At 35.0% G+C, this 15,721-nt stretch overlaps 2 protein-coding genes across 3 annotated transcripts; one reads left to right on the forward strand and one right to left on the reverse strand.

Annotated features, from left to right (window-relative positions):
- The first annotated feature begins 1,072 nt into the window (after window positions 1-1,072).
- LOC107424317 (glutamate receptor 3.6-like) lies at window positions 1,073-11,142 on the forward strand. Its single transcript, XM_060819187.1, has 10 exons — window positions 1,073-1,269; window positions 1,389-1,429; window positions 3,011-3,352; window positions 4,680-4,951; window positions 5,089-6,452; window positions 6,572-6,849; window positions 7,103-7,134; window positions 7,239-7,645; window positions 7,863-9,324; window positions 9,427-11,142. The coding sequence occupies exons 4-9, from the start codon at window positions 4,693-4,695 to the stop codon at window positions 8,223-8,225; spliced, it is 2,703 nt and encodes a 900-aa protein (XP_060675170.1). The 5' UTR covers window positions 1,073-1,269; window positions 1,389-1,429; window positions 3,011-3,352; window positions 4,680-4,692; the 3' UTR covers window positions 8,226-9,324; window positions 9,427-11,142.
- Window positions 11,143-11,979: 837 nt separating this feature from the next.
- LOC107424297 (uncharacterized) lies at window positions 11,980-15,557 on the reverse strand. 2 transcript variants are annotated; one of them, XM_048478732.2, is made up of 7 exons: window positions 14,144-15,557; window positions 13,436-13,586; window positions 13,238-13,325; window positions 13,034-13,124; window positions 12,793-12,877; window positions 12,409-12,565; window positions 11,980-12,310 (listed from the first exon to the last, which is right to left on the reverse strand). In XM_048478732.2, exons 2-7 carry the CDS (start codon window positions 13,484-13,486, stop codon window positions 12,180-12,182), a joined length of 603 nt encoding a protein of 200 aa, XP_048334689.1. In that variant the 5' UTR covers window positions 13,487-13,586; window positions 14,144-15,557; the 3' UTR covers window positions 11,980-12,179. The 2 variants fall into 2 exon arrangements, with proteins under 2 accessions (XP_048334689.1, XP_048334688.1); XM_048478731.2 differs by having other exon boundaries at window positions 13,769-15,557.
- Between the last annotated feature and the right edge of the window lie 164 nt (window positions 15,558-15,721).

The following is a 15,721-nucleotide window of genomic DNA, read 5'->3' on the forward strand; positions in this document are numbered from 1 at the left end:
CTTTTTTCCTCTTTCTTTTTCCTTTTTCCTTTTTCCTTATACTTTTTGAAAATAAGTTAAGAACCTAATCCTGTCAACAACATACCAGCAAATATAAAAAAGGAAATAAAAAGAAGAAGGATGCAGAAACTTTTAAATAACTTTTATTGGGGCTTATATTATGCTTAACACCACTACTACCATTGAATTGTAGAAGGAAAAAGTTCAAAGCAAAACAACAAATTGAAAAAATAGTACATAAGAGAGTTATGGTAAATTTTATAGATATTATCTTGACACATTAACATCCCTTATCGCATGTACTTTAATTTAAATTTTTATATGTATTCAATAATATTTTCAAAATTTAATAAAATTAAAATTGAATAGATAATTTTATGAAAATTATAGAGTAAATTTTGAAAATATATATATTATGAAAATTTTGACCAAATTATAAAAGAATTAATATAGAAATATAGAAAAATTTAACAGAAATTATAGAAACTTATACATTTTTTTTAACCTAATGATTTATGCAAATCAACTTTTTTTTGTTCCTCATTGATACTTTTCGACTAGCTGCTTCAATCAGAGTCTAAATAATTGAGGTTTTAAAGCAAACCTAGTCATATCATTATAAAAGCAAAGGGTCAGATATTTTGAATTAGTATATATCTTTTGCTATTCACTAAAAACCTTTATATATATATATATATATATATATATCTGCTACTTGAAGTTACACTCAAGAACGGACCAGGTAGGCCCAGGGCACGTCCCCCTTTAGTTTTTTTTTTTTTTTTTTCACTTTTAAATTTTTTTATTTATATTTTATATATTTATACGATTTTATCATTTCATTGTAATTTCTGCCCCTGATTTTTGTTTCCAATCTCACGCGCCTCTCCTTTTGTTTGGTTTTTTATTTTTTTATTTGTTTTGTTTTCCTTTTAGTGTTTTTTTAAGTTAATTGTTTTTTCCCAAAAAAAAAAAAAAAAAAAAAAACTTCTTATCCAATCTTATGTGCCACATTTTAAAAAAATAAAATAATTAAAATCACCCGCTACTGAAAGGCCAAAAAAAACTTCACTGCGCTCATCCCGTGTGTGCCCAACTCGCATGTGGATTGGCCACACATAAAATTCTATTGTACAGGACGCACGGTAGGATGGGCATATTGAAAAATTTTCCCCCATCAAAAGTGATGATTTATCAATCGTGAATGATTATTTCTTATAATCTCTTATATTTTTCTTTTATAAGTCCTTACCATCTCCTTTTATATAGGTTTCTTACTATATCATTTTCCTATATTATATAATATATATATATATATATATATATGTAAATCCATTTTGTTTTTCTGGTTTTGTACTGAATCTTTATTTTCAATTATTTTGTTGCAGATTGGAGTGCTTCAAGTAAAGTTAAGTAACGACACCTAAACGTAAATCCACTATTTGCAAACTTATGCATTTTAGTTAAATATATTTTCTGAGTTCATTTTAGCATTTCTTGTGGTTTTGTTTTGTTATCCTATAATCTAAAACGGGTTATATACTTATATGCATTTGTATTATCAACGGAACTTGTTTGATTATGCTTGTTCTTGATTAGTCTAACATAGTTGGGTTAATCTATTCAACAGCCAAAAAAGAGAAAAAGAAAACGTTTTCATTTGGTAAATAATAGTCAATCTTGGTTCATTGCTTTGTGTATGTTCATTGTTAGCTTATAGTTTTGGCTGAGCTTTATGTGGGTTAAATTCCCTTTGAATGTGTCATTTTAGTACTGAAAAACGCTTATCTCTAATTCCTCTGAACTAAAATAATTGGATCACCTTGAGGAGATGGTAGGCACTAGCTAGGGAAGCCTAGAAAGAAGAGCGTATTTTCATTAATACTAATTTTTATGGCATTTTACGTGAAAACGATGGAAAAGTGTTCTACCTTTATGGCCAAAACCTGATCTGAGAGTTCTACCAATTATTGAGGAGTCTAGATGACATACAAAAAATATATTATGCCTGGTGGAAAGGTAGTATGTATTTCTATGTTTATAAGTCATTGTTATGGGCCCAATGGTTGACTGTCAATTTTTGCACAATCTATGGGTCGATGCTCATCTCTTCTTTTCTTGAGCTTCTGTTGAATTGCATTTAATATATCTACTTGACTATGCTGGCAGCCTATCTACTTGAAAGAGATTCTTGAGATGGTACACTTTCCTGTGGTAATGAAGCATGCCGTGTTTTGGATGATGGAGTAGTTGTATAATTGTTCTAAAATGGTGTTTGTACGCAACTCGCCATAATGCATAGATTGATTAGAGATATATCAATTCCTTAGAACTCTTTCTCGTTTTTGTGTGTGAACTAAAGAACATATTCTGCGGTATTATGTCTTAAGTAGGCTTAATCATACTGGAATTCAAATTTGACAGTGATAGTGTCTTGTGTGTCAGGGGAGGTATTGTTCCTCCATATGTTAACAAGCAAATTGACATCTTGTGAAAACTACAAGGCTCTGCGCATGTTACACCAATTTAGTTGTTAAATTATGGTTGAAGCTGAGAAACTAAATAGGGATATATCAATGGTGGAAGAAGAAGGAAAAAGTTTTTAAAAAATAAATAAATAAAGGGCATTTGCAAAATTTAGAGAATGACACTAGTAGTGTTATCTGCGTTGAAAAAGGGGAAGCGAAAGAACGAAAAAGGAGAGGAAATATGGGGAAAGACATTTAATAATACTATCATGGTGTAGTGTTGCCCTGCTTTTGGTTATAAACATTATAATGTTACTAGAGCTTTTGGGCTGGGAAATGTTGGTTACAAATGTTTCTAAAACTAATGCTTTGCATTTGTTTTTAAGTATAATGTATGAAAAATAATGATATAAAAAGAGCAATCTGCACCTTACCTTGCTCTCTGTATATAGTTTATAAGTATAAATGATGGAAGTCTATAAGTATAAATGATGGAAAATCTATCTGCTTATGTTGTATTATAATGTTGTAAATCCTTCCAGCAATTCTTTTGTGAAAGCAAACAATGCAGAGCTGTGTAAGAATGTCAGATTCCAGAGGCTTGCTTGTGCCGACCTCTGCATGTTTGAAATCATGTTTCTAGACACGCGCCATTTAACAGGTAACAAATACTTGCAAGACTAATTGAACAACTAGTTCTAAAACCTTTACTCCACCAACACAAGCTTATACCAAATGCATTGCTGTTTGAACTGGCAACACATTTTTGGGGTCATTGATGTAAGACTTGAGTCATCCTAGGTCCTTATTATGTTAGCTTGACCATAGGTAAAATTCTTAGACTGGGATATTCAACATCGATACAACTTCCCATTGTTCCATAGGTAAAAGTCTGTCTTGTATTTTAATTTTGATCCGAATTTCAAGTCTAAACTTGATTTTGACTGTGATTTTAGTGGATTACAAACCAGAAGTTAAAGAATATATGATCTTGAGACCTTGGAACAAAAAGGTTGAACATATTCATATGACATGTTGTTTTGTAAAAATATATATATATATATATATATATATATATATATATATATATATATATATATATATATATATATATATATATATATATATATTTATACGATCTGCGACAATATAGAAGCCTAACATATTTTAGACCTAGACTAATTTGTGGTTTAAACAGATTTGGAATTTAGTTAGAAACACTATATTCTCTAGGATTTCTCATATAGATGGTGCAAAAGAGGAAAACCTATACAAATTGATAGTGTGGTGTAATTATTTGTAAGGTTCTGAGTTAATTCTCAATTCAAAGATTGAAAACTTTCATTTGATTGGCCTAGATCGTAACATATATTATAACTGTTAGTTCTCAATAATAATATGCAATATTCATTAATTAATGAAATTTGATTAACTTATATTTATTACATGGGGTTTTGAATCTATTCTAGCATATTTAATATATGATTGGATTATTAATATCTGGAAAAATATTATAAATTAAATTTGATATATTTGCCTAAAAATGATTAAAGCTATATCACTTTTAGTCACAATAAATAATAGAGATTACATCACTTTTAGCCAGAACAAGAAATGTTTTCCAAATTCCTTTTAGACGCAACAAACAATGGAGACCGTATAACTTTTGCCACACCAACAAATGCAGCTAAAATGGCTTTTAGCTACAGTAAACAATGCTGCGTTTCTGCTTTTAGCCACAACTACTAATTGTAGCCGAATCACTTTTAGCCAGACAAAAATCTGACGCTAAAGCTGTGGCCAATTGCCATAAGCCACAACTGATGTACAAGGCTGCGGTTAAAAGTTCTTCACTATTGGACGTATAACCTAAAACATTGTAATGGTGCTTTATTGTTGCTAAAAATATTTAGCTACAGTATATAGACTTTTAAAAGTTGTGGCTGATACCCAATTTTTTTTTTTAATTGAATTATATACCCAATTTTATTATTATTATTATTATTATTTTTTTAATGGAATAATATAATTATGTAATTTTTGTTTTTATTGTCAACAAAATCCAAACAAACAAATATTTCACCAAAGTACATACATTGTTTTACTCATTTTTGTGTCCTTATTTGTCGTTCTTTTGTATATATTCCATAAAATTTGCTATTTTCTTTTCTCTGCCAATGACTAGATTGTTTTAGGGTGTTTAATTTGCAGAGTGCGATCCACTATGATTATAGTTTGGCTTATGCTCTTGATGGTTTTCTCCAATGGGTTTTCTTCTAATGGGATTATTAATACCACAAGACCTAATTTTGTGAACATTGGGGCAATTTTATCTTTCAATTCTAGCATTGGAAAAGTTGCAAAAGTTGCTATAGAGGCTGCAGTTGAAGATGTGAATTCCAATTCATCAATTCTCAATGGAACTAAGCTTAGACTTGCAATGCAAGATACTAAATACAGTGACTTTCTGGGAATAGTTGAGGGTATTCAAGACATTTTGTACCATTCAATAAACTTCCATTTCTTTTTATTCCAATAAACTTTATAATAATCTTTTCTTTTCTTTTTTCTTTTTTTTTTCTTTTTTTTTTTCTTTTTCCTTTGCTATTTTTCTATGCAGCTTTAAGTTTTATGGAGAATGAAACAGTGGCCATAATCGGTCCACAATTCTCAGTCACGGCTCGCGTGATCTCCCATATTGCAAACGAGCTTCATGTTCCCCTGCTTTCATTTGCTGCAACGGATTTCACTTTGACTTCACTTCAATTCCCTTACTTCATAAGGACAACGCAGAGTGATCTCCACCAAATGGCGGCAGTGGCCGAGCTCGTTAGCCACTACGAATGGAGAGATGTGATAGCAATCTACATAGATGATGATTTCGGAAGAAATGGGATTGTTGCATTGGGTGATCAACTCGCTGAGAAACGCTGCAAAATCTCCTACAAAGCTCCTCTGAGTCCAAATAAGAACCCGGATGAAATTACTTCTGTTCTGCACCAGGTGTCTTTGATGGAGTCTCGGATTCTTGTCCTGCACATTTGTGCTACGTGGGGTCTACAAGTACTTAGACAGGCCAAGATACTCAAAATGATGGAAACAGGATTTGTATGGATTGCCACTGATTGGCTCTCCACCATATTAGATACAGACCCTTCACTCCTCTCAAAGGAGTCAGATAACCTTCAAGGTGTCCTCACCTTGCGAATGCACACGCCGGAATCTCCACGAAAAGCTGATTTTATTAACCGGTGGAGCAACTTGACAACTAAAGGAAGGAAAGTTGATGACCCTTTTGGGCTAAACACCTATGGTTTATATGCTTATGACTCTGTTTGGCTTCTAGCTCAAGCAATCGACTCGTTTTTCATCAATGGAGGTAAAGTTTCCTTCTCGAATGATTCCAGCTTGAGGGGATTACATGGAAGAAGCATGCATCTTGATGCTATGAGCATGTTTGATGGAGGAGAATCGCTGCTGCATAGCATCTTGCAGGTCAATACAACTGGAGTAACCGGACCAATCAGGTTCGACACAGATAAGAACATTGTTAATCCTGCATATGAGATCATCAACGTAATTGGAACAGGGGTTAGGAGGATTGGTTACTGGTCAAACTCTTCTGGGTTTTCGACTTCTCCTCCAAGGCGAGGCCTGAAGATGCAATTCAACAATACAACTAATTCTAGCCAACAACTCTACGGCGTGATATGGCCTGGACAAACAACTCAGAAGCCTCGAGGTTGGGTTTTCCCTAACAATGGAAGACAATTGAGGATTGTAGTTCCATTGAGAATCAGCTATCGTGACTTTGTCTCGCGGGTTGATGGCTCATCTGATGCGTTTAGCGGATACTGCATTGATGTGTTTACTGCCGCACTGGATCAGTTACCATATGGAGCTCCATCATATAAGTTTGTTCCTTATGGTGATGGCCATACTAATCCATCAGTCACAGGTCTTCTTCACATGGTCGCACAGGGTGTAAGTATATAGATATATACCTATATATATATATATATATATATATATATATATGTATATTAATGATATACATAATACATGCATACCGGTTCTTTGATTATGCTTTTCTTGTCCTATAGAGCTTTGATGCTCTGGTTGGCGATGTTACAATCACAACAAGCAGAGCAAAGATGGTGGATTTTACACAGCCATATATAGAATCAGGGCTAGTGGTAGTTGCCCCAATTAGAAAGTTAAACTCGAGTGCTTGGGCTTTTCTAAGACCTTTCTCTGCAAAGATGTGGTGTGTGACTGGTATATTCTTCCTAGTTGTCGGGGTAGTTGTTTGGATCTTGGAACGTAGGACAAATAATGATTTCCGGGGCTCTCCCAGAAGACAAGTTGTGAGGATTTTGTGGTAAGTGGTTCAAATATTTTACAAATTATGAGCCTTGGTCGGTCATTCAAAATACTCGAAGTTGATTGAGCAAATCAACTAATTTTGGATACTCCGAGGATAATATATTTTATATTCTTTTGTACCTCGCATGAAAGTCCACTTTATAATGTGAACCAAGATATATACTCAAAAGAGTACTGAAGTTTTGTATCCAAATCATTATTTGGTTATGATATTATTCATTGTTTTCTTTATTTTTTAAATTATGCAGGTTTAGCTTTTCAACTTTGTTTATTTCGCACAGTAAGTGAAAAACTGACTACTTTCATTTTTTTCATTTTTAATCGTCGTCATTATTTTGCCAAAAGTTGCAATATAAACACTAGCTGACCTTTCGTGATATGTAGACGAAAGAACTGGAAGCACTCTGGCTCGGTTTGTGCTGATAATATGGCTGTTTGTGGTCCTAGTACTTACCTCCAGTTACACTGCAAGCCTGACCTCAATACTCACAGTGGAGCAACTATCTTCACCAGTAAAAGGGATTGAAAGTTTGGTCACAAGCAATGAACCAATAGGCTATACGAATGGTTCGTTTGCCTTAAACTATCTAACCGATGAACTAAACGTCCATAGGTCCAGACTTGTTCCCTTCAACTCTCCTGAAGAATTTGATAAAGCCTTGAAGGCTGGTCCAAGTAGAGGAGGAGTTGCTGCTGTGATCGATGAGCGTGCTTATATGGAACTTTTCCTTTCTACCCGCTGCGAATACAGCATTGTTGGTCAAGAATTCACCAAAATGGGTTGGGGATTTGTAAGTATATATCTCCTATATATAGTCTCTATCAAGATGTCCTGTGTTATCATGTTCCGAGTTCGAATCCTTTCACCTTCAATATCATGGAAAAAACAATTTAAAAAAAAAAAAAGTAACCACCTAATCACATGCCTTAAAATACCTATTAAGCAAAACAACAGAAAATAAATAACAGTTAAAAGCGTATGAATTTTTTTTATTTTTTTTTTTTCAGGCATTTCCACGGGATTCACCGCTAGCTGCTGACATGTCAACAGCAATATTGAAACTATCAGAGAATGGAATTCTTCAAAGGATTCATGACAAATGGCTGAGGAAAAGTGCTTGCAGTTCAGAAGGCGCAAAGCAAGATGTAGATCGTCTTGAAATCAAAAGCTTTTGGGGTCTGTTTTTGCTAAGTGGGACGGCTTGCATTCTTGCTCTCCTTCTCTACTTCATCAAAACAATGTATCAGTTCTCTAAGTATACTAGGGGAACCTCTCAATCTTCAAGTCTTCGTCTATTTCTTCAATTCCTTAATCAGAAAGAAGATGTACAAAGCCGCTCAAAGAGAAGGAGATCAGAGAGCCTCAAATAGAATTATAGTTCGTGAAGATGGACCAATTAACTTTTAGATAATATATCTACTAATTTGTATCAACGGACCAGAAAAATCTTAGACAAAAACAAAAATGGACCTAAGAATCTTGGCTACTATAGGAGTATCGTAGTAATATATGTTTGCATATGTATGATATTCTTGTAGCAGTGACGATGATAACTTGTTAAAGTCCTCCTTATTAGACCGTAACTCAGTTTCACATCACAATATTTGATGTAAATTTATCAGAATCTCTCTGTAATAATTTGTCTTGATTGCTTGATATAAAGTAGTAGTCTATTAGGAATCTTGTAGGATATGCTTGTATTAGCATACTTAAATCACACGCCACCTTTTCGTCCTCTTTAATTTGTTCCTTTTGATAAAATTATCTGGTTTTGTTGATTTAACTTCAGTTCATATTTAGTTTTGGCTCTGTTGATTCTTTACAATCTTGACCTTTTTAGGTTTGTCTCTGTCTTGGTCTCTTCTGGGCTCATGTTATGAATTGCTTCATATTTGTTGTCATTGGCTTGCCTGATTCTCATCATTAGATCTGGTTGTTTAGTGTTTTCTCTATATGCTGAATTATTCTTTATGTTCTTGTTATGGAGATATTATGATATTTGAGCTGCAGCTTCAGTCCGCATATTCCTTACCAATTACCACCCATCTTCTTTCATTGTCATTCCACTTATTTTAGTATGTCATTTTCACTGCAGATTCTCATAGTCATAAATATTTGTGAGTGTTTGCTTCTGGAATTTTAAATTTCTTTTTTTGCCCCCACTTTTTCAGAGATTCTCTCGTGTTCTTGGCAGAGCAGGCTAAGAATTAGGGGCTTATAATCTAGCAATTCACCCTGTACAAAATTTGGTACCTGGTTTTGATAGTTCTCTGCAATGGGCTTGCAGCAAACGGGGCTAGCACTAACAATTCTAGTAGACCAAGTGTTGTAAATATTGGGGTATTTTCTCTTTGGCATCAATTATTAGGAGGGCTGGAAAAGTGGCAGTAGAAGCTGTGGTTAAAGATATAAATTCTGATCCTTACAGTGCAGGACAGCAATTTAGTGGATTTTTCGACATTATTGAGGGTATGCATTGTTTATTCGTTCAGACTTTTTCATTTGTCTGACAAATGTTTTATACAGAACGGTTGATGATTCATCCTTATATAATTTCATGACTTGTGACAGCCTTATAGTTCATGGAGAAAGACACCTTAGTCACAATTGGCCCTCAAACTGCTGTAATAGCTCATGTGATATCTCATATTGCAAATGAGCTCCATGTTCCAATGCTGTCATTTACCGTGACCCTTCAAGTTCCCATATTTTGTTAGAACTACCCAGAGTGATTAGTATCAGATGGCTGCAATAGCAGACGGTGTTGACTACTATGGATAAGAGAGGTAATTGCATTCTATGTTGACGATGACTATGGTAGAAATGGGATCACTGGATTAGGTTACAAGCTTGCTGAGAAACGTTGTAAGATCTCATGCAAAGCACCTGTGAAGCTTGAACCAACCAAGAAGGACATCACAGTTGTATTGCTGAAGGTGGCTTTAACAGAATCTCTGATTGTTGTTCTTCTTGCTTATCCTAGTTTGGGTATGGCGGTTTCCAAGGTAGCAGAATATCTTGGCATGATGGGAACTGGGTATGTCTGGGATAGCTACTACTTGGCTCTCTAGTGTAATTAATATCAATTCTTCCTCTCTCTCCGGATGAAACGAATGATATCCAAGGAGTTCTTACATTGCCAATGCAGACACCAGACTCAGAACTGAAAGGAAAATTTGTTTCGAGGTGGAGTAACTTAACCAGTAGAAGGACAGCTGACAGCTCACTTGGCTTTAGTATTTATGCTCTGTATGCCTTGACAATGTATGGTTGCTTGCTCATGCAATTAATGTATTTTTCAAACAAGGGGGACAAATCTCACTTTCGAATGATTCGAGGTTAACACAGTTACAGGGAGGCAACTTACATATGGATGCTATGTCTCTAATGGTGGAACGTTGTTGCTTAAACAATATATAGCCACAAATATGACAGACTGGCCCGTTAAATTCACTTCAGATAGGGACCTTATCCATCCTGCATTTGAAATCATCAATGTGATTAGTATAGGGATGAGACCAATTGGTTATTGGTCTAATTATTCAGGATTATCAGCTTTGCCTACGGAAAGACTCTACACAAAGCCACCAAATCGTTCTAGTTCAAGCCAACAACTACACCCTGTAATTTGGCCGGGACAAACAGTAGAGAAGCCTCGTGGGTAGGTTTTCCCAAACAACGGAAGGCATTTGATAATTGGAGTTCCAAAACGAGTCAGCTAGAAAGGATTTGTCTCACAAGTAGAGGGAACCGATATGTTCACTGGCTACTGTATTGATGTATTTGCTTCTGCATTGAACGCGTTATAAGTTAATTCCATTTGGAGATGGCATTAAAAACCCAAGTTGCACTGAGCTAGTGCGTTTGATCACAATGGGAGTGAGTGTCATAAATGTTAATTTGTTTATAAATGTAGTTCTCCTGATTTTTTTATTTTCTTGTTCCATATAGACTTTTGATGCAGCAATAGGGGACATTGCAATCATCACTAATTGAACGAGGATGGCTGATTTCAAACAGCCATATATTGAATCTGGATTGGTTGTAGTGGAACCTGTTAGGAAAGTGCAGTCCAATGCCTGGGCTTTTCCGAGGCCATTCTCTCCGAAGATGTGGCCTGTTAAAGCTGTAGTTGTAGGTTGAATGATGATTTTCGGGGTCCTCGTAGAAGTCACGTTGTAACTATTCTGTTGTAAGATATATTATATCCTCTTTTTTAAACATATGATTTACTTCAATACATCAACTTTTCATTCTAGTATTTATCTTTGATTACTGCATACAGATCCCCTGAACGATAGTGTTCTTTAGAGTCGCCTTCAGTTCTTCATTCTTTCTTTGTTAGCATTGGATAATATTGAGAAGATGGTTAGGGGCAGAAATTCTCATCCTCTCATTACTGGGAAAGACGACATTTTTGCTTAGTCGCAATGCTCAAAGAGATCCAACTACTCAGATGTGAAATTGTAAATTGTTAGCTGTAGTGAATGAGTAAACTCATTAAAGTTTCTTTCCTTATAATGCATCAACGATATTAAGCATTTCAAAATATAGTCCCCACACTATCCTTTGTCTGCTTCCAATTTTTTTTCTTATTAATTTTCTATTTGAAATATTTCCTTTCCGATTAATCTTGTATTGAATTGCATTATCTTGGTCTAATTCTAACATTTTATATTTGTGCTTTCAGGATACAGATTTGGCTTTTCAGCAAAGTTCTTTGCCCACAGTAAGTCAATTGGCGCTTGCTTCAAAGACATTAAAGAATAGCAAGGTCGATTATGCGTTTCTCAAGTTGCATCCTGGTTTTTACTGCATCGAGGTAAGTTGTTTCTCTTCACCAAATCGCAGACTTATGTACTCAAAATCTTTGTGCAAAATGTTATTATTAATCTCTTAACTAAACTTAGATTTGGGACATAAAGAACAAGATACTGTCTCATGTGCATGCTCTTCAAGAAGAAATTACATCTTTTGCAGTCATCCATTTTAGTCTCCTCGTGTAAGCGTTAGTCCAAAATTCAGGTTAAAATAAGCATCAACAAGACAAATGCAGGCATGAATGAGATTTCCATGTTGGCAGGTATGTTGGAGATTCTGTGGGGAATGTTTCAGTCTTGAAGATTGAGAAAGAACCATATCGTATAGTACCATATATTATTATCCCTTTTCAACAGGAGCATTCTCATTATATTCAAAGGAAAACAACGAAAACAAACAGTATTAAAATATTTTGCTAACCTAAATTAACATAAAATTATATATATATATATATATATATATATAAATACTACATAATAAAAAATCACATTTTGATTTGTCGCCTAAGGCAGCCGGTTCTGGGGTTTGTTCAGTAAGTCTACCAATTGGGAGTATATCTGGTCTTTGACAGCATCCCTGTTACTTGTGGTCAACGTAAAAATGGTTGCACCAGGATGATTCTTCAACCTAGCAACTGCACAAAATCACACATGTGATTATAGTCACCAAATAAATATTCACCAGACCACGCTTTAAACTTGCAAGAAGTAAGAAAAAAAAAAAAGAATGTACCTCCTGGTATATCACGGCCAGACTTAGGAATTGGAACAGAAGCTAAAACAGGGATATTTGATTCCAGGATTTTCAAAACAGCAGGGAAAAAAGATGAACTGTACAACTCCATCTTACCAACTTCATCAATGATGAACAAATCTGTATCTTCCCGAACCTGAAAACACGAACCATAACTTTAGCCTCAGAGAAGAACATGCTTTAGAATTGTTCAAAATGGACTCAATTTGGTAATGCCAAGTTGAAAATGCAGGCCGAGCCTCGAAACAAAATCTCAAATTCCCAACAAAGGGAGATAACGGGAATTGGGAAACACTGATTCTGGATTATATTAACACCAAAAAAAAATAAAAGGAAAGAATAATCAGTAAGAAAACAGTGCACCTGCAACTCAGGGAGAGCCAAAGACTCGAACGATGCTACGTCCACTTTGTACCTCCCCACAGTTGGCCACCTCATAGACTGTGGACTGCCATACCACCAATATATATATATATATAAATATTCATTAATGAACTCCAATCTTAACCAATCCAAGTATTTATTGGCCTTGAGGGGTTGGGCTTTTGTAAAGATTGGATTTTGATTTTGAGTTTGAAGAAGAAGAAGAAGAAAGAAGAAAAACCTAGAAATGGTGGTGGAGGCGAGTGGAGCTTTGCGACCGTCAAGCGTGACAACTTCAAACCCAACTCTATCACTTCCTTGTCTAATCTCACCTACAAAATTTCATGCCCAATTGACTGGATTAAATTATTTCATCTGATACGAATTTGAAGAGAAACAGATAAAAGAAGAAGAAGAAGAAGAAGAAGAAAGAGAGCATACATACGAGTGTAGAAACCCTGAAGCTTTAAGGAAGGGTTCGAGGCTTTGAGAGCTTCAAAGGCTCTGATAATGAGAGTGGTCTTACCTACGCCCTGCATATTCATTCATCCCAAACTTAATTAATCAATTTTCTATTCTGATTTTAGATTATTATTATTATTATTCAAGGAGAAAGACTTAGATGGAGACATGTCAAACTTACAGGAGGTCCTGTCACCAGGAAGCATTTTCCGGGACCTGCAGCTGCTGCCATCTCTGATGCGATCTCTATCTCTCACCTGCTCCTCCTGCCTGCTTCCCTTCGATCCACTCTTGCCTGTGCGACTCATACACAACCAAAAGGCCTTCTACCACTAGTGACGTAAAACGTTTTGTGGTTTATTAAACTACCATAGTCTTTAATTAAAAATAAATAAAAATAAAAATACCACATAAATAAATACATTTTCCAATTTGCATTTCTTCCTTCATTTAAAATTTATTATAAATAAAGAAAAGAAAAAAAAATTCCCACACATCTTCATCCTCATTCTACCATTTTCACTCGGTGGTTTTTGACTTGTTTTTCTTCTCTATCCCCGTTGCACCTTTTCTTCCATTAAACCATTTTTATTTTCTCTCCCTAAGCGTATTGATTATTTTTTTAAGGGTAATTTGACCAAATACCCATCAAAATAAGAGATCAAGGATGTTCACCCCTTGCTTCTCCCCATTTTTTTATCTACCCCTTACTTCCTATTTTACCCTCAACAAAACTAAAAAATTACTTTTCAATTCCTCCGCCTCTGCGTTTCCTTTTTCCCCCTTCTTCGAACCCAGAGAAAAAGAAAATGAAAAGGAAACCAATTATAGAGGCCCAAAAGATCCAAAATAGGAGGGATGAAGAAGTAGAAAGTTATCGGTCTGTTACTCTGTTTGGCAGGCATCAAAATTCAGAGCCGAAGAAGAACAAGAATGAAAAGCGAAGAGGATGGCTCAAGCAGAAGAAGAAGATGAAGAGCTTTGAAGGCGCTTTGGTGATTGAGAAAGTTATTCAATTTCTCGTTGCCGGCATTATTATTAGATATACAAAGAGAGAATCGATATTGAGACTTAAAGCAGTCTGTGTTTGTGAATTTGCCCCTCTTTATTAATTTATTTATTTTTCCCTTTGCTTCTTTTTATACTAACTAATCTTATTCTAAAAGTTCCTTTAACAGCCTCTTGCTCCTTACTGGTTGTAGATTTTATATCCGTTCATTTTTTTTTTTTTTTTTTTTTTTTGGTATTGGCATAAAGAGGATCAAACTCAGAAACACAGAGGATATGGTAAATTTGGAAATGCAAAAATCTGGCTGGTTGACGTTTTCTCGGTTTCGGCATCGACCAAGAAAAAGAAAATAGAAACGAAATAATATGAAAGTTAATAGGGTGAATAAAAATTTTGCTGGGGAAAAGGAATTTTATTAGTCTTACAACAACTGCTACACCCTAAAACCCAATCCTCCCCTCTCTCTCTCTCTCTCTCTCTCTCTCTCTCTCTTTTCTCTCTCTTTCTTCTCCTCGTTTATTCATGCTCCGTTCAAGGATTTTCATCTTAATTTTTCTTAAAAAGGGTAATCTAGGAATATTAAAAAATAGAAGGATAAAATAAAAAAAATTAAAAAAAGCACGGGTAGATCTCATTAGCGGTCTTCCAACAGGGGTATTGGGCCGAATTCCCCTTTTTTAATCCTTGCATGGCGAGGGGTCACACCAGAGCCCAATCTCGGAGAGGAATTTTATTTGGGTTGGGCTTGGCTGCGCTGCGCTAAGTTATTAACCCATGAATCCAACATGTCCACAAGGCAATTAAATATCTTCGAATCGAATCTCCGCTTTCAGTTCAACAAATGCTACTTCACCAACACTAAAGGACAACGCTGGTCAAATATTTCATAGTCCTGATTGATGGACACTAAGACTTTCACCCCATATATGCTTTCCCTCTTTGTTTTCTCATTGATACACGACCACACACAAAAATAAAAGTTTGCCCTCTTTCTACTTTACCACAACTAAATTGCAAAAATTGTTTGTAACGACCAACAATATAAATATCTTTGATCAAATAGAGACTACTTTATCTTTCACAAACCTTTTTTACCCTTTCACCTAAGACGTTAAAAATACAGAACCACAAGCCAAAATATCGCAACAATGAATCCTGCTTTGCCCAATTACAAAATCCAACAGCCAAAGCCTAATAACCAAATCAACGCCATATTTGGCAAATTAAAGAGTTAAGCAATTTTAAAACACCTCTCTCTCATAACAAACTAAGAGAAGAGAATAAACTACAAATTCCACTAACCAATAACATTTCTAGCATTCAAAAAAAAAAAAAAAAAAAAAAAGACCTCTTATCCTATCAAAATAGCATCAACAGAAGGGGACGACGAAGCCAATGTATTAACGATCTCAGCTAGTCAAACACATCTTACCAAGCTTACCCAATCTCTAGAAAGAT

This window comes from Ziziphus jujuba, chromosome 7, assembly GCF_031755915.1.
Source record: "Ziziphus jujuba cultivar Dongzao chromosome 7, ASM3175591v1".
Classification (NCBI taxonomy): Eukaryota; Viridiplantae; Streptophyta; class Magnoliopsida; order Rosales; family Rhamnaceae; genus Ziziphus; species Ziziphus jujuba.